Below are 23,866 nucleotides of genomic sequence, written 5' to 3'. Positions count from 1 at the left end.
TATGTTTTCCACGGAAATAACAGTTTTTAAGTGGGTGATCATTTCATTGTGTGGTTAAAGATAGATTAGTTAAGCCCATTTCCTTGTTTTATTCCTCCACTACATGTTGAGTATCTAATAAGTAATAGGCACTAGGCTAGGCCCTTGGGATTCACCTGTGGACATACTCCTTGCTCCCATGGAGTTTACAGCCTGGAAAGACAAGTGCAGTTACAGTAAAGCATAGTGAATGTGAGAAAACATGGAGTAATTCGGGATCACAGAGGAGGGGGAACTGTATGTAAGAGGGTCAGGGAAGTGATGTGTAAGAACTAAGATCATAAAGCAGAACACAGAGTAGCCAGGAAAAAGGGAAGAGTGAAGATGAGCCCACGTGTTTCGGGCAAAAAGAACATGGAAAAACTAAGACGTGTAAGAGTGTCGCTCACTAAAGTGGTATGTTTCAACCTAGGCACCTATCAGTAGATTGTAAAATCAGTTTAGTGGGTTGTGACCTATGTGTTTTGAAAAAGAAATGAAATAGAAAGTAAGAGCGTGTCACACACAGATACTTACTAGATTGTGGTATATAGTTAGAAAACCCCTACAACAGAGGAAACAGAAGTCCAGAGTGACCACAGCTGAAGGTCTTGGGTAGGTGGTGGTGATTATGCAGGATTGAGTTAACCTTATTACGGACTTTGGCTTTATTGGAGAGTGGATGAGAGGGCCTTGAAAAGTTTGAATCGGGGCCTGATTAGTTTTATATTTTCTACAGATGCCGTTGAATTGCGTCTTTCAAATATAAACTTCAAATTTCTTGGCCCGGTGTTCCAGGTTTTCCAAAAGTGGTCCCATCTATTTTTCTAAAGAATCTTGCCACTATTTTTTAGTTCTGGATCCTTCCACTTCATAAAGATTCCTTGTTTTGCCTTTCACCTTTCAGCCTTTGCACCAAGACTGGGAGATCAATGAGAGCAGAGCTTGTCTTTGTCTTGTCCACGTTGAATCGCTGGCATTTAGCCAAGTGCCTGGTACCCAGTAGGGACTACACAAATCTTTGTTGATGGAGGGTAAATTCCTTTAATATGAGAATTGTTACATAGTAACAAAAATGACCTTGATGTTGCTTTTGGAAAAAGGAAAAGGTTTTATTAGAAATCCTTTTTTTTTTTTTTAAGTTGAAATCATGGGATAGAACCACATTCAGTTATTTAAAAGATAATTTAACAAAAAGTGCTCTTATGTTAAAATAGTAGTAGAGATAATAAAAATAATGTCAAACCTTTTGATTTTGGGGTTTGAACAGAAAGGCATTCTCTGAGCACTTACCAAAAAGTAGTTTTATGAAGATGGCTGGGGACAGAGGGAATAAAGTTAGATTAAAATGTATCATTCATATGAGATTAATGGAGCGGCAATAGAAAATAGATTTTGATCTTTGAAGAAGTAAAAATAGAACATCTGCACACCCCAAAGAACTTACAAAGAAGAATTGAATGATGTCAGGTTGTTGCCAGAGAACGATTATACTGTCACAGTGCTGTGACTTCACAGAACGGGGTTGTGGAACCCATCTGTGGAGGGAAAACCCTTTCAGGGTATGGTTTTGATAAGTGGCAAGGGGAGCTGCGAAACATTCATGAAAGGTAGAATGATTTCGATTTCTGAATCAAATTTCTCTTTAATGTATTTCTGAGATGTGGAAGCTTTGCTAATTAGTTTTGTAAATTAGGTTTTATGTATCGTAAACATGAATGCTTGAATCCAAGTTTGCTGATATAGGATGGCTTTTAAAACTCATTAGATTTTATACATTTATGTTCCATTGAGTCCTATTTCGAGCTGTGCATCTTAAGAACTTATATTGGAACTTTTATAAATTTACCCTAAGGAAATAACTCTAGATATGGAAAGCGTTATGCACAAAGATGTTCATTTTCATTGCAATGTAATTTCGTCAAGAAAATGCCTTGCTGCCCTAACTGGTTTGGCTCCGTGGATAGAGCGTCAGCCTGCGGACTGAAGGGTCCCAGGTTCGATTCCAGTCAAGGGCACATGCCTGGGTTGCAGGCTTGATCCTCAGTGGGAGACATGCAGGAGGCAGCCAATCAATGATTCTCTCTCATCATTGATGTTTCCATCTCTCCCTCTCCCTTTCTCTCTGAAATCAATAAAGATATATTTTTAAAAAATGCCCTGCTATAGGGAAATGATTTATTAAAATATGGTAATCCACTTGAAGAAATAGAACCATGAAAATGCTTTTTTAGAGTAATGTTTTCTTATTCATTACTTTTTTTTTTTTTGACCAGCTACGTCTGTGCTTTTATTGGCTACTGGAGAGGGACGAAGTGGGAGGAGTGGGTGGCTCTGTGCCTGGCCAGCCGGTGGTGATGGAGAACTCACCCAGGTAGTGGCCAATCTTCTCAGGCTTGATTTCCACCTGGGTGAAGGCCTTGCCATTGTACAGGCCCACCATGCTGCCCACCGCCTCTGGCAGGATGATCATGTTCTGCAGGTGCCTCTTCACCACCTCAGGCTTCTCCAGGGGCGGTGCCCCTTCCTGGGCCTAGTGCAGGCGCTTCAGCAGCCAGTGCTGCTTCCTCCGCAGGCCTGTTCAGCCGCCGCAGCCGTGGGGCACCGTGCAGGTTCAGCAGCTGCTCATTAGACAGGTCCACCGGCTGCTCATAGGGCATGTCCAGCAGCTGGTCAGGACCCGTGCCCAGCAGGCAAACTTGCACAAGGTCCGCTGCTGCTTCTGCTCCACTTCTGCCATCTTGTCGGTTTTCAGGAAGGCTCTTATTTATTACTTTTTAAATTAAAAAAATTAAAAGTGTTCAGCATAAACAAAATTTCAAGTAATCTAAAAATGTGCAGGATTGAAAAAGTGAAAATGGTATTTCAAGCCCTTCTTTACCGTACCAAGCAAGGCCAGCCCGACTCTCCTGAGGTCAGTGCTCTGAGCACCTTGGAATATGTCCTTCTCGACTTTTTTTTCTAACTCAGTGCTCCGAGGAGGGGTTTCAGAGTCTTCTCAAGTGAGGTAAGGTGGGAACTGAGTGGGTGAAAACCAGGGTGCTTCAACCCTTGCTGCTTTTACCTGTTTTATAAATTGGGATTCACATAAGATTTAATTTAAGCAGAGAATTTCTCTGCATTAAAAAAAAAAAGTTAAAAAACAATTGGCCAGTGTGGCTCAGTTGGTTGAGCGTTGTCCTGTGCACCCAAAGGTCACCAGTTCAATTCCCCGTCAGGGCACATGCCCAGATTGCGGTTTGGTCCTTGGTCAGTGGGGTGCCTACCAGAGGCAACCAATTGATGTCTCTCTCTCACATCAATGTTTCTTTCTCTCCTTCTCCCTCTCTCCCTAAAATCAATCTATAATAATAAAAGCATAATATGCTAATTAGACCAACGTCCTTCCGGACTACTTTCTGGATGAAGCTGGGGCTGCGAGGGAAGCCTGGGTCCCAGGTGCCAGAGGGAAGGTGGTACTGGCAGCCAGGGGAAGGAAGGTCTGCTCTGGCATGAATTTTGTGCATCGGGCCTCTAGGAAAAACATACTAAAAAGAAAATGAAAACTGTCTAATTTAGAAAATGTCCTAAGTCCCCTACTCAGCAATTCCAGATCTTCCCCAGGTTATCATTTTACTGCTTGATCACAAGCCTTTTGTAAAAATGTGTAATTATAATGATGATACTAATTATCTTACATTTATTGAAGGCTTGATCCACTCTTCTAAGCACTTTATATGTATGAACTCATTTAATCCTCACAGTAACTCCATAAGGAGATACTTTTTTCATGAGGAAACTGATTGTAGAGGCGTAGATCCCACAGCTAGGGAAAAATCAGAATTTAAGCCAAAACAGTTTGACTTGGGAGACCAAGCTCTTAACTACTATCAATATCATTAGCGTGTTGACACTTCTTGACATTTCATTTTCTGGAAGCAAATAATTTAATTTAAGTGTGAAGATCTGATGAATAAGTCACTTGAAATTCCCTCATAAAATCACTCAATGCAAGTGATGTAATTTATTCATCTAATGCAGCGGTTCTCAACCTGTGGGTCGTGACCCCTTTGGGGGTTGAACGACCCTTTCACAGGGGTCGCCTAAGACCATCGGAAAACATATATATAATTACATGTTGTTTTTGTGATTAATCACTATTCTTTAATTATGTTCAATTTTTAACAATGAAAATACATCCTGCATATCAGATATTTACATTACGATTCATAACAGTAGCAACATTACAGTTATGAAGTAGCAACGAAAATAATTTTATGGTCGGGGGTCACCACAATGTGAGGAACTGTATTAAAAGGGTCGTGGCATTAGGAAGGTTGAGAACCACTGATCTAATGGAAGGGTAGCAAATATCCCAGTAAGCTTTGTGCAATTTCAAACATAGCATAAAGCATTTGCCAGTGATTCCACATGAGTAATACAACTTTGAACAGGCAGTTAATATTCTCTTTTTCCAAATGTCATTTATTGAAATCTGTATACTCAGGTATGGGATTTTGATTGTGCATAGATTTCATAATCTGAATTCAGATTCGCACTGCTCCTTAGAACAGAACAGTCCTGTCACAGTCCCCGGGGACATTGCTTAATGGACGGTATAAGCATGTGTTTGAGCATTAGTAAAGGAGCACCAAAAGAGAGAAAAACATTGAAATAATGTAATGTTTTGTAATTTTTTTTTTTTGTAAATCTTTATTGTTCAGATTATTACATTTGTTCCTCTTTTTTTCCCCCCATAGCTCCCCTCCACCCAGTTCCCACCCCACCCTCTGCCCTTACCCCCCCACTGTCCTCATCCCTAGGTGCACAATTTTTGTCCAGTCTCTTCCCGCATCTCCCACACCCCTTTCCCCACCAAGAATAGTGGGTCCATTCCCTTTCTGTGTCCCTGATTCTATTATAATCACCAGTTCATTCTGTTCATCAGATTATTTATTCACTTGATTCTTAGATTCACTTGTTGATAGATGCATATTTGTTGTTCATAATTAGTATCTTTACCTTTTTCTTCTTCTTCCTCTTCTTAAAGGATACCTTTCAGCATTTCATATAATACTGGTTTAGTGGTGATGAACTCCTTTAGCTTTTCCTTATCTGTGAAGCTCTTTATCTGACTTCAGTTCTGAATGATAGCTTTGCTGGATAAAGTAATCTTGGTTGTAGGTTCTTGGCATTCATCACTTTGAATATTTCTTGCCACTCCCTTCTGGCCTGCAAAGTTTCTGTTGAGAAGTCAGCTGACAGTCGTGTGGGTATTCCCTTGTAGGTAACTGAGTTTCTTTCTCTTGCTGCTTTTAAGATTCTCTCTTTGTCTTTTGCTCTTGGCATTTTAATTATGGTGTGTCTTGATGTGGTCCTCTTTGGATTCCTTTTGTTTGGGGTTCTCTGCGCTTCCTGGACTTGGAAGTCTATTTCTTTCACCAGGTAGGGGAAGTTTTCTGTCATTATTTCTTCAAATACGTTTTCAATATCTTGCTCTCTCTCGTCTTCTGGCACCCCTATAATTCTGATGTTGGTACGCTTGAAGCTGTCCCAGAGGCTCCTTACACTATCTTCGTGTTTTTGGATTCTTTTTTCATTTTGCTTTTCTGATTGGGTGTTTTTTGCTTCTTTGCATTTCAAATCTTTGACTTGATTCTTGCGCTCCTCTGGCCTGCTGTGGGGAGTCTGTATAATATTCGTTATTTCAGTCCGTGTATGCTTAATTTCTAGTTGGTTCTTTATCACAACATTGAGGGTCTCATTAGATTTCTTGAGGATCTCAATAACTTTATCGGCGGCTTCTAGACAGTTCTTGAGAGACCTTAAAAGTGTGGTTCTGAACTCAATATCCTCCATTGACAGTTTTGCCCTGTTTCTTTGTCTCCGCATTTTTTATGCTTTCTTGGTGCACCCCCTAGTGGTCTTTGTGCGCAGTCTTGTTGTAGTTAAGCCTTGATTGTTGTAGTTGATACTGGGGGGATTTGACCTCCAGGCCAACTGGCTGTGAGAATCAGCTGTGTCTGCAGTGGGAAAACTTCTGTCCTCTAGGGAGGTGCTAATCTAGCCTTTGCCTGAGGCTATCTGGCAAATGGCTTTGGGCAGGGCAGGTCGCACAGGATCAACAGAGCGGGTGGAGGGAGCAGTTATGGCTGCTCTCAGTCCCGTCCCCAGAGGCTCTGCCTCTCAGAGTCCCAGCAACCGCTGCAAACCTCGGAGAGAAAGCTGCCCTCGAGTTCCGACCGATGCCAGACAGTCCCACTTCTCCCGTTTGAGTCTGGGTCCCTAGAGACTCGCCCAGAACTGGAGCTCAGAATCTGAGACTCCCTCCCGATTGAAAACGACAGCCGCGCCCTCAGCTACCAGCCTGCTCCGCGTGCACCTCCGCACCTTTGTATTTTCCGCACTGTGCCTCCTCTGAGTCTCGTATGCTGTTCTCTTTCCTTCTAGTTGAAGAATTTCCTGTCAGCCAGTCTTCCTGTGGTTCTGGGCGATGTCCGTTCTGTCTTTTAGTTGTATTTGTGAAGTGGTTGTTCGAGGCAGCTAACTCCAGTGTTTACCGCCATCTTGGTTTTCTCCCGAATGTTTTGTAATTTTTGAAGAAACAATGAGGTCATCTTTCTGGAAAAATCATACCCCTGTGACCTGTATTTTGTTTGGAGTTATTATCATTTTGAATTGTGAGTGGGGGATTGTGGAGGAGACATACCATCTATGAGATGGTAACCTGGTACTTCCTTGGAGCTTGGTGGGGCAGAGACTGTCACTGAGTCACAATCATCTAACAAATACATACGCTATAAATGATTGTGAAAAACATACAGCAGCATGGGACTGGTCTGAAAGCATTTGTGATATGCTAATTGAAGAAGGCTGTTGCCTTTTATTTATTTACTAGAGTCCTGGTGCACAACATTCGTGCACTGGTGTGTGTGTGTGTGTGTGTGTGTGGGGGGGGGGGGTCCCTCAGCCCAGCCTGCACCCTTTAGCAGTCCAGGAGTCCTCGGGGGATGTCCGACTGATGGCTTAGGCCCACTCCCCAGGGGCCTGGGCCTAAGCCAGGGGTGGGCAAACTTTTTGACTCGAGGGCCACAATGGGTTCTTAAACTGGACCAGAGGGCCGGAACAAAAGCATGGATGGAGTGTTTGTGTGAACTAATATAAATTCAAAGTAAACATCTTTACATAAAAGGGTACGGTCTTTTTTTTTTAAGTTTTATTCATTTCAAACGGGCTGGATCCGGCCCACGGGCCATAGTTTGCCCACGGCTGGCCTAAGCGCAGTCGAACGTTCTTAGTGCTGCCATGGAGCCTCTCCTGCCACCACCCCTGCCACCACCGCTGCGCTTGCCAGCTGTCAGCCCAGCTTGTGGCTGAGCAGTGCTTCCCCTGTGGGAGCGCACTGACCACCAGGATGCAGCTCCTGCATTGAGTGTCTGCCCCCTGGTGGTCAGTGCGCATCATAGCAACCAGTCATTCTGCCGTTTGGTTGATTTGCATATTACCCCTTTATTATATAGGATTTTATCCTCACCCAAGGATATGTTTTTTGGATCAAACCTGTAACCTAGGTATGTGCCCTAACCAGGAATCAAACCTGCAGCCTTTTGGTGTATGGGATGACATTCCAACCAAGCAAGCCTCTGGCCAGGGCAAGGCTGTTGCCTTTTAGTTGTACAGAGGAACCTTGGCTCTCAAAATTTATTCCGGAAGACTGTTTGAGAAGCGATTTGTTTGAAAACCGAATCATTTTTCCCCATTAGAAGTAATGTAAATTGAATTTGCCCCAGACTCCCAAATGATTTGCTTTTAACCTTTCTTATATATAGTATGTCTGATCTAGAACCAAATACTTCTTTTCTTAAATTTATCTAACCACTCCCTCTCATCCTTACATGAATCACTTTCAGCACTTGTTCCAGGGGTATCTTTCAGGAAGTCAGTATGCAGCATCTTTGCTTTTACACATGTCATCATGTGTAACGCTGTCATGGGCTGACTGCTTTTTGTTTACCCAAATCAACAACAGTTTTTCTACCTTTTCAGTTGCCCGTGATCATTGTTTCTTTCACACCCTTAGCAACATTAGCACCCCTGATGGCCTCTGTATGTTTTAAAAATAGTGCTAAAGCTCCATTTCACCAGCAGTGAAAGCAAAACAAAACAAAACACAAAAATATTCACAGCACAGTTTCCTGAGATGTTAATAATGTGAGTTTTTGTGGTAAACTGACTCATATTCTCTTCTTTGTTTGTGGCCTGCAAGGCACTTTTTGTCATGCTGATGTATCGGCAGGAAAGGGTTGTCAGATCACGAACTGAATTGTTCAAGATGGGAGATGGAACCGAGGGTTGACTATATTTTTCTCACTGGGGAATGTGTGGAGAGGGAAAAGTAGAAGAGAAAGAAGAAAATAAAAGAGAGAGAGAAGAAGTTCTAGGGCTCCTGGGAGTTTTAGAAATAGTACAGTTTTAAGTAGCCATTAAGAATAGCTTCGTAGTCCTGGCCAGTGTGCTCAGTGCTTAGAGTATCAGCTGGGCGAACCAAAGGGTCTGGGGTTTGATTCCTGGTCAAGGGCACGTACTTGGGTTGCATGTGTGGGAGGCAACCAGTTGATGTGTCTCTCACATGAATGTTTACCTCTCTCGCCTTCCCTCCCTCTCACTCTCTCTGAAAAAGCAATGGGAAAAAAAAAATCCTCTGGTGACCATTAACAAAACACACACAAACAATCCTCACCAAAAGGTTTGTAGAATAATATTATGAGGAAACATTTTTGACACATTTTGAAATGCAAAAAGTAGGATGCAAAATACTATGTGCAACACGAACCTTTTTTTGTTTTAAACATATCTATAATTATAAAAGCGTAACATGCAAATCGACCAAACGACAAAACAGCAGAACGACCGTCTAGATGACCACGCTATGACATGCACTGGCACCAGGCCAGCCAAGGCGGGTTCGATGCGATTATTTTTGGGGGGCCCCGCCATCGCCCCACGATCACCCCGCACAGGGAGGCCCAGGCCATCGATCGCCCCAAAGAGGGAAGCCTAGGCCACCAGCCAGTGGGGCAGTCGGTCGGGGGGCAGAGGGGGGCATCCACGATCACCCCAAAGAGGGAGGCCTGGGCTACCTGGCTGGTGGTGCTGCAGCAGGTGGGTGGGGCCTCCCTCTGCGCAGCGATCACCCCACAGAAGGAGGCCCAGGCGGCCACAGAGGGAGGCCCAGACCATCCGGCTGGTGGTGCTGTGGTGTGTAGGCAGGGCCTCCCTCTGCAGGGCGATCGATCTGTGGGCCCTGAGATTGATTGCCCCACAGAGGGAGGGCCGGCCAGCGATCACCCCACAGGGGGAGGCCCAGACCAGCCAAGCAATCGCACCCCACAGCTGTCGCCTGCAGAGTGAAGTGACTGGTGGCGATGCCGCACAGATGGCAAGCAGTGGCAGAGGCGGGGCAGGGCCAGCTGCCGGCAGCCGGGGGAAGGAAAGCCCTGATAGGCCCTGATTGTCGGCCAGGCTTAGGGACCCTACGTGAGGGATTCCGGATTATGAGAGGGTGCAGGCCAGGCTGAGGGACACCCCCCCACCCCTGGTGCACGAATTTCATGCACTGGGTCTCTAGTATCCATATATAGAAAAATATGGAAATGTCATCATATACATCAATATGTGATCAGTGATTATATCGGATGGTGGGTTTCCAGAATAAACAATTTTTGTTTATCATTGGCATTTTTTTCTTTCTTTTCTTTTCTTTTCTTCTCTTTTCTTTTCTTTTCTTTTCTTTTCTTTCTTTTCTTTCTCAGTTTTTGCATTGAACACATATTGCTCCTGTGGGAAAAAAAGGAAAAACAATCCTATATAATAAAAGGCTAATATGCACATCAACCAAATGGTGGAACGACCGGTTGCTATGATGCCCACTGACCACCAGGGTGCAGACACTCAACGCAGGAGCTTCCCCCTGGTGGTCAGTGCACTCCCACAGGGGGAACGCTGCTCAGCTACAAGCCGGGCACATGGCTGTGGTAGGAGCCTCTTTCTCACCTCTGCGGCAGCTGGACATCCCCTGAGGGCTCCCAGACTGCAAGAGGGCACAGGCTGGGCTGAGGGGACCCCCCCCCCCCCGAGTATGCCAGTGGACATTAGAAGCAGAGTTTCAAATGAAGTATGAAAGAAGGGTATAGTCAGGACTTTTTTATGAGCAAAGACCATTAGTGGCAAACTGTGTTGCTTTGGGGTGGCTTTGAGAGTAGTTTTGGCTTGAACTGCAGGTTGGATTTAGAGCTGTTCAGAAAATGGCTCCTCCCTCCCCCCCCCCCCCCCTTCCTTTCCTTTCTTTCTTTTTTTAAAACTGGCATTTGAATAAAAGAAAAGTGTGCAGCCTTGACCAAAGGGTAGAGGAGAGAGTTGATTGCAGGGAGTAAAGGTGGTGAGTTAGGTCATTGTTTCAGTTTGATGCCAAGATAATTGAGTAACATAACACTGTGTGCCTGTAGTTGATCTGATCTGCCTGTAGTCTCTGCTAGTGGGTTTGTGCACTTGAACCCTCTTTGAGCCCGGTGTACCAGGGGACACTCCGGAGGAAAAGTGCAGTTTGGGGAAGGTAGGTCTGGCTTCCTTTCCCCGGGAGAAGATGTCCCAGCGAGGGGAGGAGGTGGGCCACCTTCCGAGGAAGACCTCAGCGCCGGAGCTGCCCTAGTCATCACCCGATGGAAGGTAAGGCCTGCTCATCCGGCTCGCCGGCTCCAGGAGAGGGGACAGGAAGGGCCCTGGGAAATTAGAAGTAAATGTTTGAAACGCGGCCTGCAGCTGAAGATGGTGAGCCACTCACTCCTAATCTTAAAATGTAGAAGAAACATAACCTGACAGGTGGCAAATGGTTTTGTTTTTTCCCCCTCTCACTTTTCTTACAAAGAAAGCTTTGTTTTTCTTTTAAACTTTGACACATTAGCTTCCTTTCTTCCTTTCCCTTTTCTTAAAAAGATTTTAGAACTTTGAGCCCCGGCCAGGGTAGCTCAGTTGGTTAGAGCGTTGTTCTGATTCACCGAGTTGGCAGTTTCGATCCCGGGTCAGGGCACATATAAGAATCAACCAGTGAACACATAAGTGGAACAACAAATCGATGTTTCTCTTTCTCTCTCAAATGAAAATTAAAAAACAAACAAAAAGAAACTTTGACACACTGGCATCCTTTCTGCACCTTAAATTTCTGGAAGCTTTTATTTTCAGTTTAATTATACAAAGAGTCAAGTGCATATTTTAATAGGTCCCAGAAGTATGCATTTTTAAAATTGCGTTCTTTCTAGGAGTAGAAGAATGTATTAGGGGTAAAAGTATGAAAGTATACTTCTGTATAAGTTCTGAGTAATAATTTCTACTCATTTGAAATGCTGAGGAACTCTATCTAGTTTCTAAATTTAGGTATTTCAGATTATTAAAACAGTAGGGAAATGTTTTATTATTCTTATGTTCACTATCTTTTATTCAGTGTGTTGCGTCAGTTTATAAAAACAGTGCCTACAAGAAATATTGGTTTCAAAAAAAGAATTATAAAACCAGTACCAAAGAAAATAAAAGTAGTATAATGTTAAGTTTAATAAATTGATCATAGATTTGACTTTCAGGTTTAGCTGTAAATTTCCTTGCTGCTAACGTTAAAAAAAAAGGGGGCGGGGGCTCAATCTTTATTACAGAAAATAAAAATACCAGTTTTTAGTAGCATGGCTTTCTGTAGCTATAATTTCTAAATAAGGATTCAGGAGGAGGTGTTGTGTTCTTAGTGGATGTTTGCAGGAAATGAATGCCAATTACATGTCAATTATAGGAGCAAGCTATTAAATGTTGGGTAGTTTTTTAAAAAAATTAGATACAGGTAAGCAATGTTTAAGATAGAATAAAGGGAAATCTACTTTTTTGTTGTTATTTAAAAGCAGTTTCTCAACTTCAAAACAGAATTCTCTGATTGGACAACTCCTTTGATATCCAGCCATTCATTGAGTTGTTTCAAACAAACTGATCTTTCCGGCAAGTGTTTGCTGCCTGTATTCTTTTTAAAAAAATCTATTTTTGTACTGCTATCAATTGAACCAGAATACCTAGTTAAATGAACATTTTTTTCCACATGTTTCAGTTGATTGGTTTGATAGGGGCTAGATATAAATCTAACAGATGGCACTTGGCAGGATCAACTGTACTTTGTTTATGGAATACATTTAGTTCCAGGACACACACCATATTTACTCTGTCAACATTTTCTCAATAAGTGGAAATGGTGTAACTAGATTGTAGTTTAGTTGATTCATTGTCTTGTGTTTTTTTTTTAATGTATCTTTCTTCCAAACAAAGCATTCTTTTAAAACTTATTATTATTTTAAAGTGGAGTTGTGATTCTGAGAACAAAATCATTTGTTCTGGGTCTGGCTTCTTTTGAAAAATTATTTGTGCTAATTGAGGATTTATGATACAGAAGGTTTATTAAACCCACCGATGATTTCTCTGGCTTTACATGAATTCTTTGCAAATATTTGGCTGTCTTTTAGGTATATCGAAACTGCAGGATTGCTAAATTTCATGGCATCAGCCTTCTGTGTCAGTGGGCAATCCTAGAAATGAGTGATGGATTTATGGAATCAGCTTGCTTTTGTATGTCAGTAGCCGAATCATGTCAATAACTTTCCAAGCTTTTGTCTTTGTTAGAAAACATTAAGACCACCAATTTCACAGCAATCCAGAGTGACTGAAATGGCAGTTAATTGCTTTTTCACTTTTCTCCCATTTTTAACTTGTTAAGAAAGTTTTACATCACTACCTGTAAGTGAAATGAAACCTATGTGAGTGCTTGAATTCAGTGCAAGTAGACAGCTTCCAGTTTAAGCCAAAGAAGTCAAGGTTTTTTAAAGAAGCTGACTCTGTGCTGGCCGGGTTGCTCGTTGGTTAGAGCACTGTCCCAATATCACCAAGATTTCAGATTTGGTATCTGGTCAGCGCACGTAGAAAAATCAGCCAATGAATTCATGGATATGTAGAACAACAAATCGATGTCTTCCCCCTGCCCCCCACCCTTACTCTCTCTCAAATTAATTTTTTTAAAAAGTAAACTGTATTTCAGCCCCCCCCAAAAGGAATGGAGATACTTCCATTCCACTTTAGAAGTGAGCCTTTTAGTTAGGAAGGACAGTATTTGTGAGGTAGGATTTCTTGTATTTCAGTTTCCAAGCACTTTTAAATGGCTGGACAATGATGAAAATTATAGGATAAGGTAAATGACTATAGCTCAGCTGTGCTTGGAGCCATTTGAGACTTAGACCTCATGAGGTTTGTGGGCCAGTTCTTGACTGGGCCTACCTTCATTCTTTAGAATTGCTACCCTGGGATAGATAGTTCCATTTTCTTGGGTAGCTAGAGGAAATGGGAAAAAGACATCCACACCCCTGTTTTTTTCCTGGTCATACGTTCTTAAGGATACCATGACTTACATCTCTGCCCAGCAGCAACAGTATATTTAGAGGTCAGGAGATTTCTTTTACATCACCATATTGATTTTTAACTTTTGAGGTTCAAGTGATCTATTAAATATCACAGGAAAGAAGATCTCACCTGTGCTATGTGAGAATTGGCAGTGGAAGACCAAATGGACACCTTTTTTTTTTTAAATCCCCACCTGAAGATATGTTTTATTGATTTTAGAGCGAGGAAGAGGGAGAGAGAAAGAGAAACACTGATGTGAGAGAGAAACATCGATCTGTTGCCTCCTGTTTGTGGCCGGACCAGTATTGAACCCTTAACCTAGGTATGTCCCCTGACTAGAAATTGAACCGACAACCTTTTTGATGTATGGGACAGCGCTCCAGTGAGCCACTCAGCCAGGTCTAGATGCCTTTCTTTAAAAACAAAACAAAACTAAACAAAAATACCTCTTTTTTAAAACTGTGATAGGAAAATTGCTAGCCGTATTTTGAGCACTTAATTTTGACTGTGCTTTCCTCTCTGTACCCTTAATCCTGCATTTTTTTTCTTTTTAATCCTACATTAATTTGGATAGATTTCTTTGAGGTAATGTACTTTTATGACCTATTGAACAGGTGAAAGTTCTTTAGTGTTGGGAACCATTTGGTACAAAGTGTAGAAGTAGGAAAGCGGAATAAAACAAATTTGAAACTTGGGAAGAGTAAGAGAATAATTTAGCTGGCTTAGGTAATCTAGTAGAAAACCATTGAGTCAGTATGAAATAATTAGTAACCAAAAATAAGCAATGCAGGGAGCTCAGTGGATGAGAATGATGAAATCAAGGGGCTAACAATGAGAAATGATTTTAATAATAGCTGTAGGGCTAGCTCAAATGGAGAGAGTTCTTTAATATGATTCCATAGTCAAGGGCCATGACCTGCAGAAATGGGGCTAGGCTGTCCTCATGGGTTCTGAAGACTTCTCAGGGGAGAAGGGTGTGACAATGAGGTCATGGCAGGGAGGCAGAAAGCGTTGTCAGAGTGAACACGAGAAAGCCGAAGGGATGATTACGTCAGAGCTGTTTGGCATATGTGCTGAGTGGTGATCTGATGGTAAATTCTTCAGGAAAAGGGATAAGGTAATGCAAAAGCTGAGGAGTTCAGATGATGAAACTGATATCTAAAAAGCTTTTAAAAATAGCTTTTGCTTGAATAGAAGGATTTAATCATTGAGAGAAATTGGTGAGGTTGGGATCTTTAAAATGAAAATAGTTGAAGAAAACTAAGGAGTCATAAAGTCAGCTTGCTATTTGAGTGCTGCAAAAAGCAAGTTAAATAGACAGGATCCTTCTTATCAAACCTGTTATACCATTATGCGGTTAAGTACTTACTGGCTAGTAGTCAAACGAATATGCCAATGTTCTTTCTTTTTTTTTTTTTTTTTTTAATAAAACAAGGAAGTAATTTGCATAATATAAGTTAAGGTCTAGTTTTGTTTGGTATGATCTCCCTGAAAGCTATTTTAACTGAGCATATATTACATCCCGTTTGGGAACTCGCTACATTTCGGTAATAAACAGAAACATAGAAGATGTGTTCAAAAAGAAAATGAAAGGAACAGAATGCACACTTGCAGAGGGGCAAAAGTAAGAATACGTAATAGCCACAGTTAGACTTCTAGGTTATTGTGTGTGTGTACCCATGTATGTGACAGTACTGTGGTTTTATGTTTATTTATATGAATCTAAAATATCCACCTGATCAACAACTTTTGTGATTTTTTTTCTAAGTGTGATAATTGCTAGTAATACATTACATAAAAGCCTTTTTATTGTTATGGGAAGATAGCAAAGTATTAAACTCCCATATACTGCATTCAGTAATCCGGTGTGATGTAGGCCTGCTCGCTCACAGCTCTGCTGGATTGTTGAGGTGATTTAACCTTTGCAACGGAACAGAGTGCCTACTCCAGCACAGTGGGCAGGTTTCCTCCGAGATACCACTTCAGTAAATCAACACACATACCACACACTTCTTTTTCTTTTCTTTTAAAAATAAGGAATTTTAGTAGTAATGTCTTTTTGTTTTTGTAACCAAATTGAATTCATAAGAAGTGAAGCATTAGTATTTTCCTTTAAGTCAGTGGTTCCCTGACACATCTCTGTAGCCCAGTGCTGGCCCATGACAAAACTTTCATAGGGAATATGGAGTTTTAAAAATAAATTTAAATGTATTCCATGGAAAGGCTATCTTTTTGTCTGAGATTTTGTCCTGTCTACATTTTTCGTGTTAAAATATAAACTTAATTTTAGAGAAAGATTTAAAAAATATTTTTTGATTATGTGTACACATATTTTTTCTGATGTATTGACACATAATTGATATATATCTCTGTATGAGTTTCAAGTGGTCCATGGTGTGCACCTGTAGTAAGATAACTTCTACTACCAAGGTGCGTTGTTAAAAAAAAATTAGCTATTTTTATAGAAACACCATTCAGACCAGCTTAATCAATGAAGGGGATTTATTGGCTCATGTAATTGGGAAGATCAGGGGTGGGATGGGCTTCGAATATGAAGTAGAGGTTCTGATGATATTGTCAGGACCCTGTCATCATGGCCTCGCTCTGGTTCTCCTGTGGATCTTCTATGTAGATGGGCTTTCCTGCAAGTGGCAGTGCTGGTGGTGTGGCAGAGGGGACCTTTGGGGAGGAAGACTTAGTGACTGCTTCGGAATGATGTTATCCCAAAGCGAAGTGAGAAAACTCCCAGAGGCCTTCCCCTCTTAGCCCTGTACGTCATTCATTCTTTGTTAAATTAACTCTTCCCTTCATTGTGATTATCACAAAGTATCTCATTTCTTTGCACTCCTGATTGTTTTTCCTCAGGAGTGTTGTTAATCATGTAATCTAGCCGGCACTCAGCAGAGAATAATCCAACAAACCTATGAAATTCCGGGGGAGGACTCAGATCCTGCTCAAACCACCTGTCAGCATGTGGTCTGGAGGGTAGGGAACTGTGGTTGACAGACCTACCAGAACCTCGCGGACTAGGGCAGCGGTTCTCAGCCTGTGGGTCGCGACCCCTTTGGCGGTCGAACGACCCTTTCACAGGGGTCGCCTAAGACCGTGGTCGGCAAACTGCGGCTCGCGAGCCACATGCGGCTCTTTGGCCCCTTGAGTGTGGCTCTTCCACAAAATACCACGTGCGGGCGCGCACGTACAGTGCGATTGAAACTTCGTGGCCCATGCGCAGAAGTCGGTATTTTGTGGAAGAGCCACACTCAAGGGGCCAAAGAGCCGCATGTGGCTCGTGAGCCGCAGTTTGCCGACCACTGGCCTAAGACCATCCTGCATATCAGATATTTACATTACGATTCATAACAGTAGCAACATTACAGTTATGAAGTAGCAACGAAAATAATGTGATGGTTGGATCACAACATGAGGAACTGTATTTAAAGGGCCAGAAGGTGGAGAACCACTGGACTAGGGGAAGGACGGTTTCACACAGGAAATGGAGATGCCATTAGCTAAAAAAATTGGGGAAAGATGCTGAGCAAACAACAAAAATATATGTCCATCATTTGTGCTTTATATTCTTTAAACAAAGTCTAATATTTTACCCGACTACCCAGGCTGCTGGGTAAGATGATGCGCGCTCTGCAGTACACGAGGGTGTGTGGCTGAGGGGATGGAGTGGGCTGAGCTGCAGCCCAGGGCTCCACTCACAAGCTTCCTTTTTCCGGGAGGCACTCTGATTTTGATGTGACACAAAGGCTCTGTATGGTCTCTGTGCACAGCGGCCCTGGTGCAGTACTATCTCCCCATCTAACCACAATAGCTTATGCTGAAGTAAGAATACTAGCAATAGGAACAAAAGTATGAACTGGACGTGTCTCTGCATCTGGATCCCAAAGGCCAACCCAGTGTAGACCCCGTGCTTAGCCATGTCCTGCACTATTCTCAGAGAGATGACTCAGTCTTGGGAAATTCCTCCTTTCCTTTCCTTCCCTTCTCTCCATCTTTCTGTTGGTCAAGTTTCCCAAGAGCGCATTTGGAGCTTTCTGAATTTTAGGGTGACTGAATGGCGATACAGGGACTGCCACCCTTCTTTCTGGCTCATCTCCATTTCTCTGCATTTCCATGTTGATTGAGCTGATAATTCTGCTTCCTGAAGAAGAAGGAACTGCCTGTATCCATCACTTGCCCTTCAGTGAAAACGATTTGTCTGAAAGCTCAATCTCTTTGAGGTGTGTTTTATGTTTTGTCTGATTAAATATGCCTTGGAGGCAGTGAAATGCTCATTTTAAAAAAAAGAGGTGAGTGGGTTGAAGGAAAAGAAACTCAATCTGACTCATTTTGGGCTGCCGGGAATCTCCAAAGTCCCAGACATACTGGCCTCTCATTACGCGGAGGTTCTCCGGCAGCAGCCCAGCCTTATTTATCTTGCTTTCTGGGGCTGCTTGGTTTCTTTTCTGCTTCCCCCGGACGTTGTTTCCATTCATCTGATTTTCTCTAAACACTGACTTACTGTGTGTGCCCATCAATTTGCAGGTGGCCCAAACTGGCAACTGGTATTTAATCTACTCATTGGATTCTCAGTGCAAGATCACAGGAAGCTCGCACCGACATCACCTTGGGGAGCTTAAAAGGAAATATTTATAGGGCTCAGACGTAGAATTCTCAGTCAGTAGGTATGGGGTCCTAGAATCTGTATTTTAAGAATGTTTCCCGCCCTGACCGGTTTGGCTCAGTGGATAGAGTGTCGGCCTGCGGACTGAAGGGTCCCAGGTTCGATTCTGGTCAAGGGCATGTATCTTGGTTGCAGGCACATCCCTAGTGGGTGGTGTGCAGGAGGCAGCTGATCGATGTTTCTCTCTCATCGATGTTTCTAACTCTCTATCCCTCTCCCTTCCTCTCTGTAAAAAATCAATAAAATATATATATTTTTAAAAAGAATGTTTCCCAGTAGGACTATCCAGATGCCTCCAAAATCACAAGAGGGGAAGAAGGAAAAGGAGGGAATGATGATATAGATGAGCATGCCTTAGCATCCACTTGTCCCCTATCCAAGGAGAAGAGATGGATATTCTAAGGCATTGAAAGCAAATGTTGAAGAATACAATAATTTTCCTTAAAGGCAGCAGTACCGACAACAACAGTTCTTCGTCTAAATTGGTGGGTGGGCAGTCCATTCAGGTGGTGGGGCCGTCTGTCCCTTATCAAGTCAGTGCCAGTTTCCTGAGAAACACCCAAGGCCCTTAGAGCCATTGTGATAGATAGCTTTGACAGCATTTACAGCTGTTCAAATAGGCTCTCTATCCGGGCAGGTGGGTATGATCTTGCAGCTTCAGTGCCCATCAGTCTCGAACTAGCAATAGTAAGTATGTGTTTGTGTCTTAGTTCAAAGTCTGTGAGAGAATCTGGTCACTGGCCAGCCGATCAGAGGCCCACTCTGGAATTGTGTGTCTGAGCAGACTTTGAGAAGGGCATTAAGTGGTAAGTGTATTACGATGAGTTTTCTTTTAGTTGGCTTGCAAAATAGAGGGTTAAGTGAATATTTGTGATCCCTTTTCATTTTGGTTTTCCCCTAGATAACGGAGGGATTATATTCCTACTAGAGGCCTGGTGCACGAAATTCATGCACTGGGTGAGGTGGGGGGTGTCCCTCAGCCCAGCCTGCGCCCTTTAGCAGTCCGGGAGCCCTCGGGGGATGTCTGACTGACAGCTTAGGGAAGTGGGCCTAAGCCGTCAGTTGGACATCCTTAGCACTGCCGTGGAGGCAGGAGAGGCTGCTGTCACCACCGCTGCACTTGCCAGCCGTGAGCCTGGTTTCTGGCTGAGCGGCGCTCCCCCTGTGGGAGGGCCCTGACCACTATGTATATTAAGATATAAATAAAGTGCCCAGCCAGAATGGCTCAGTGGTTTAGCGTCAACCTACGAACCAGGAGGTTATGGTTTGATTCTCAGTCAGGGCACATGCCCTGGTTGTGGGCTGTCATGTAGGAGGCAGCCAATCAATGATTCTCTCTCATCATTGATGTTTCTATCTCTCTCTTCCTCTTCCTTTCTCTCTGAAATCAATAAAAACATATTTTAAAAAATATATAAATAAACTAACATGGTTTATTATTTAATGTGTTTAAAATATATTATCATATGTCTTACCTTTTATTGTGTACTGACATTTGTAAAGTGTTGTAGCAGTTTGATTCTGAGATTACCCGATAGTAATGGAAGCTATCACTTGATTTAATAAATTTGTCCACTGTATAACTTCAGGGACAGTTGACATTACATAGGTATTAGTTACATAGAATATGCAAAGATAAGAAAATTTATAACTGAGATTGAGCACAGAAAATAGCTCTGTAGTATATTTCTGCATACAAAGCAGTTATATGGCACAAAGCAGTTATGTGTTAAGTCCAAGAAGTATAATGTATCTTAGGGTTGGTTTAAGAACATATGTGTTTTATTTTTTTAAGGCAAAAGGATTTATTGTGAGGGTTTTAAAGCAAACTCAATACAAAAGTGGTGAGAAATACAGTGTGGTGGTTAAAATTAAACCATCAGAACTCGGTTTAAAATTAAAGCTTTGTGCTTGACAGTTTCATGAACCAGGGATGAAAGATTAAAACTTATTTATAAAATGGGGCTAATAATACCTATCTGATGGCAATGTTGTGAGGATAGTATTTTATATCTTTAATTATGAAAACCTTAAGTATCCACATAGTTCATCTGCTTTTTAAAAATTACCTTTTCTTTTCCAGATTCCATCCCTGTGTGGAACATCTAAACAACTTTTATTAGTGGAAACATTATTTTGCTACAAAATGAATTCAGCATCTTAATTGAAACCAGCATCTGTGTGGTTCTGATTCATCTGCTATGGTTTATGAAGCTTCAGATCTAAGGAGTACAGGGTCTTTTGCGATGACAATATGACTAATAGTAAAGGAAGATCTGTTACTAATCAAACAAGTGGTGGTCCAAGCAGTGGAGGAGGTTTCGTAGACTGGACTTTAAGCTTACATACAGTTCAATCTGATAAGTTCTTAAACTTATTGTTGAGTATGGTTCCAGTAATTTACCAGAAGAACCCGGAAGACAGGCACAAAAAAGCGAACGGCATTTGGCAAGAGGGGTTATCAGCTGTGGCACAGACGTTTGGTACCAGATCTGAGCCACACGTGGAGTATCACAGAGTCCCGGAGCCGTCTTTCCATGGCAATAATGGGCACACGCCATCAAGCTATAGCCCAAAGTACGACGACTATGCCAACTACAATTACTGTGACGGAGGGGAGACCTCCGAAACGACCGCCATGCTACAAGCTGAGGAAAGGCCCAGTGACGGCGAGGACGATGTCATCGTGGAAGCAAACCCGAAGCTGCCGAAGGAATCCAGCGGCATCATGGCCCTGCAGATCCTCGTGCCATTTCTGCTAGCTGGCTTTGGAACCGTCTCTGCCGGCATGGTTTTGGATATAGTCCAGGTAGGTTTTCGTCTTTAACTTAACTGTCTTTGTTGTTTCAGGTGCTTTACGCAGGCTACTCATCTCAGACACTTTAGATTTCAGTTGTCCCATAGTAGAATGAACTGACGCTGACTCTGGGTAGAGACTTTGCTCTTTGTAGGTGTTTTCTTGTTTGTTTTCCTCCAGAAGTTCTAAGAGAATAGTCTCATTCTGACCAGGACGTGAGTCTTCATAAAGTTTTACAGTAATAAAGTTGGCTTTGAACATATAGAGCAGTGATGGTGAACCCTTTGAGCTCGGCGTGTCAGCATTTTGAAAAACCCTAACTTAACTCTGGTGCCGTGTCACATATAGAACTTTTTTGATATTTGCAACCATAGTAAAACAAAGATTTATATTTTTGATATTTATTTTATATATTTAAATGCCATTTAACAAAGAAAAATCAACCAAAAAAATGAGTTCGCGTGTCACCTCTGATCACTGATATAGAGTGTTAAACAAAAGATAAAAAGTCTTCCCTATTCCTCATCTCCAGCCCCAACTCTCTTAACCTCTGGAGGTCACCTCGTTCTGAGTTTGTTGTACATGCTTGCAGACTTTTTTCTGTGCACATGTATACACATTTGTGCAGAGGTGTTGTTTTTTTCCAAACATCAAAGTGAAATGCTGTATATATATATATTTTTCTGGAACTTATTGTCATTGCTTAATATTACACCTTGGACACTTTTCCAAATTAGTAACAGAGATATTCTGCATTTTCAAGTGAGTGCTTGATGTTCCATTATATGTCTACACCAGAATTTACTTACTCATTTCCCCCATGCTGGTGCTATCATAAATATCCTTATAAACATGTCTTTAGACTCTTTATAATACCATTTTCATCAGATAGCTTTTTGTGTTACTTTTAGTAAGTTTTTGTTTTATTTTAGCCATTATATCCCTAGCAGTGTCGTTATTATTATCTGTTGTTATTCATCATCATCATCATCATCACCACCACTGCCACACCATCATCTTTGAAGGATGGATCTCCTCAGTAGCACAGCAGAATCCTTAACCCATCGTGAAACAGGGACAAGAACATGTTTGTTACCTTTTGACAGGGGGGATCCAGGGTGCTACTGGAGTCCCAGCGCTGTTTTAGGCCCATCTTTAATTGCAAGGGAGGGCTTTCCTTGAAAAGCCTTTGAACCAGGGTTTTACCAGAGACTGATCTGAATAAACATTTCCTAAACTCTCTTTTGGCCCTCGTTCTACACCTGTTTAGAACAACCTCTAGGGAAACTTTGGGGACAAAGTGAGTTTTTCTTTAATTTAGCTGATGGATTTAAATTTTTTTTTTCCTCATCTGTCTTGGTATTAATGATGGCTGTGTTCTTGATTATTTTTTGGCATAAATTAATATGCTTAGTTTATAAAGTCTCTTACTGGGACAGTCACCTCTTAATAGCATTTGTAAAATAGCACTTTGTGTTAAGTCATTTGTATCGTCTTTTCAGTTCATAAAGTACTTTAATATGTGTTACTTTCATTATCATGGTATTTCCCAAAAGTCTAGACAGAGCAGATAGTATCTGCATTTCATGGATGAAGAAATTGAGATCTGAAAGATACAGGCCTCATCCAGTATCACACAGTCAGGTTATGAAAGATCCAGGCCTAGAATCACAACTCTAATTTCCAAGTTAGTGCCCTTCTATGGTTCTACTAGAGGCCCGATGCACGAAATTCATGCAAGGGGCTTGGCCTCCGCCACCATGGCAGCTGCCTGGGCCCCTGCCTGCTGCGGTGGCCAGGGGACTCTGCCTCAGCCGCCGCCGCCGCTGTGGTGGCTGCCTCCTCTGCCTTGGTCCCCACCTGCCACGGCGGCCGCCTCGGCCCTCACAGCCCTGGCTTCACCTGGAAGGACGTCTGGTCTAATTAGCATATTATGCTTTTATTATTATAGATGCCCTGCAACCTTTTTGCTTCTAAACCTCAAATTGGGACCAGAACATGGATGACTCAGGACTCCTGAGGTCAATTCTGAGTCTCATTTTTTAAAAAATATATTTTATTGATTTTTTACACAGAGGAAGGGAGAGGGATAGAGAGTTAGAAACATTGATGAGAGAGAAACATCGATCAGCTACTTCCTGCACATCCCCTATGGGGATGTGCCTGCAACCAAGGTACATGCTCTTGACTGGAATCAAACCTGGGACCCTTCAGTCCACAGGCTGATGCTGTATCCACTGAGCCAAACCGGTTAGGGCCTGAGTCTCATTTTTTGACCTTGGGAAAATCATTTACCCTCTCTGAATCTTTATTTCTTCACTAGAGGCCCAGTGCATGACATTTGTGCACTTTGGGGAGGGTGGATCCCTCAGCCCAGCCTGTGCCCTTTTGCAGATGGGAGCCCTCAGGGGATGTCTGACTGACTGCGACATCCATGGGGAGCAGGCCTAAGCAACAGTTGGACATCCTTAGTGTTGCCACAAAGGCACTAGGGGGCAGCTCCTGCATTGAGCATCTGCCCCCTGATGGTCAGTGAATGTCATAGTGACTGGTTGTTCCACCATTCGGTCAATTTGCATATTACCCTTTTATTATATAGGATTTGTGAAATTAGATAATAATATTAATGTAGTTTTCCTGTGGGGTGGTTGTAATTAGTGTTGGAACCAAGATTCAGACCCACGTTACCTGGTTCTTGAGTCTGTGCTCTTAAGCATGAGTTACACTAACTTTTGCCATCAAAAAGGGATAAAGTAAACTTTGAGGGTGGAGTGTGTAACAAGCTAGATGTATTTTGGGATGTAGTGACTATCAGCTATCACTCCCAACTCTAACTGGAGCTTCTAAAGTAACTCAAGGCTTCAGAGCGATGGAGAACGGGGTTAAGCTAAATGTTCACTGATTAAATGACCCGTGTTGTCATT

General features: G+C 42.3%; 1 protein-coding gene and 1 pseudogene across 3 annotated transcripts in view; one reads left to right on the top strand and one right to left on the bottom strand.

The window, feature by feature from the left end:
* The window catches only part of SLC41A2 (solute carrier family 41 member 2), a 79,488-nt gene that overhangs the window by 5,649 nt on the left and 49,973 nt on the right, over nucleotides 1-23,866 (top strand). For both annotated transcript variants that reach the window (XM_081082916.1, XM_081082917.1), the window contains exon 2: nucleotides 20,229-20,954. In XM_081082916.1, the coding sequence (XP_080939042.1) occupies nucleotides 20,400-20,954 (555 nt within the window). In that variant the 5' untranslated portion in view covers nucleotides 20,229-20,399. The remainder of the gene's footprint in view (nucleotides 1-20,228; nucleotides 20,955-23,866) is intronic.
* On the bottom strand, nucleotides 2,309-2,758 carry LOC308514013 (small ribosomal subunit protein uS19-like; annotated as a pseudogene). Its single transcript has one exon. The product of its transcript is annotated as a small ribosomal subunit protein uS19-like (transcript).

The sequence above is a fragment of the Myotis nattereri genome (assembly GCF_964212035.1).
Source record: "Myotis nattereri genome assembly, chromosome: 2".
In the NCBI taxonomy this organism is placed as follows: domain Eukaryota; kingdom Metazoa; phylum Chordata; class Mammalia; order Chiroptera; family Vespertilionidae; genus Myotis; species Myotis nattereri.
The sequence above is the reverse complement of the archived record's forward strand: the minus strand, read 5'-3'. Positions and strand labels throughout refer to the sequence as shown.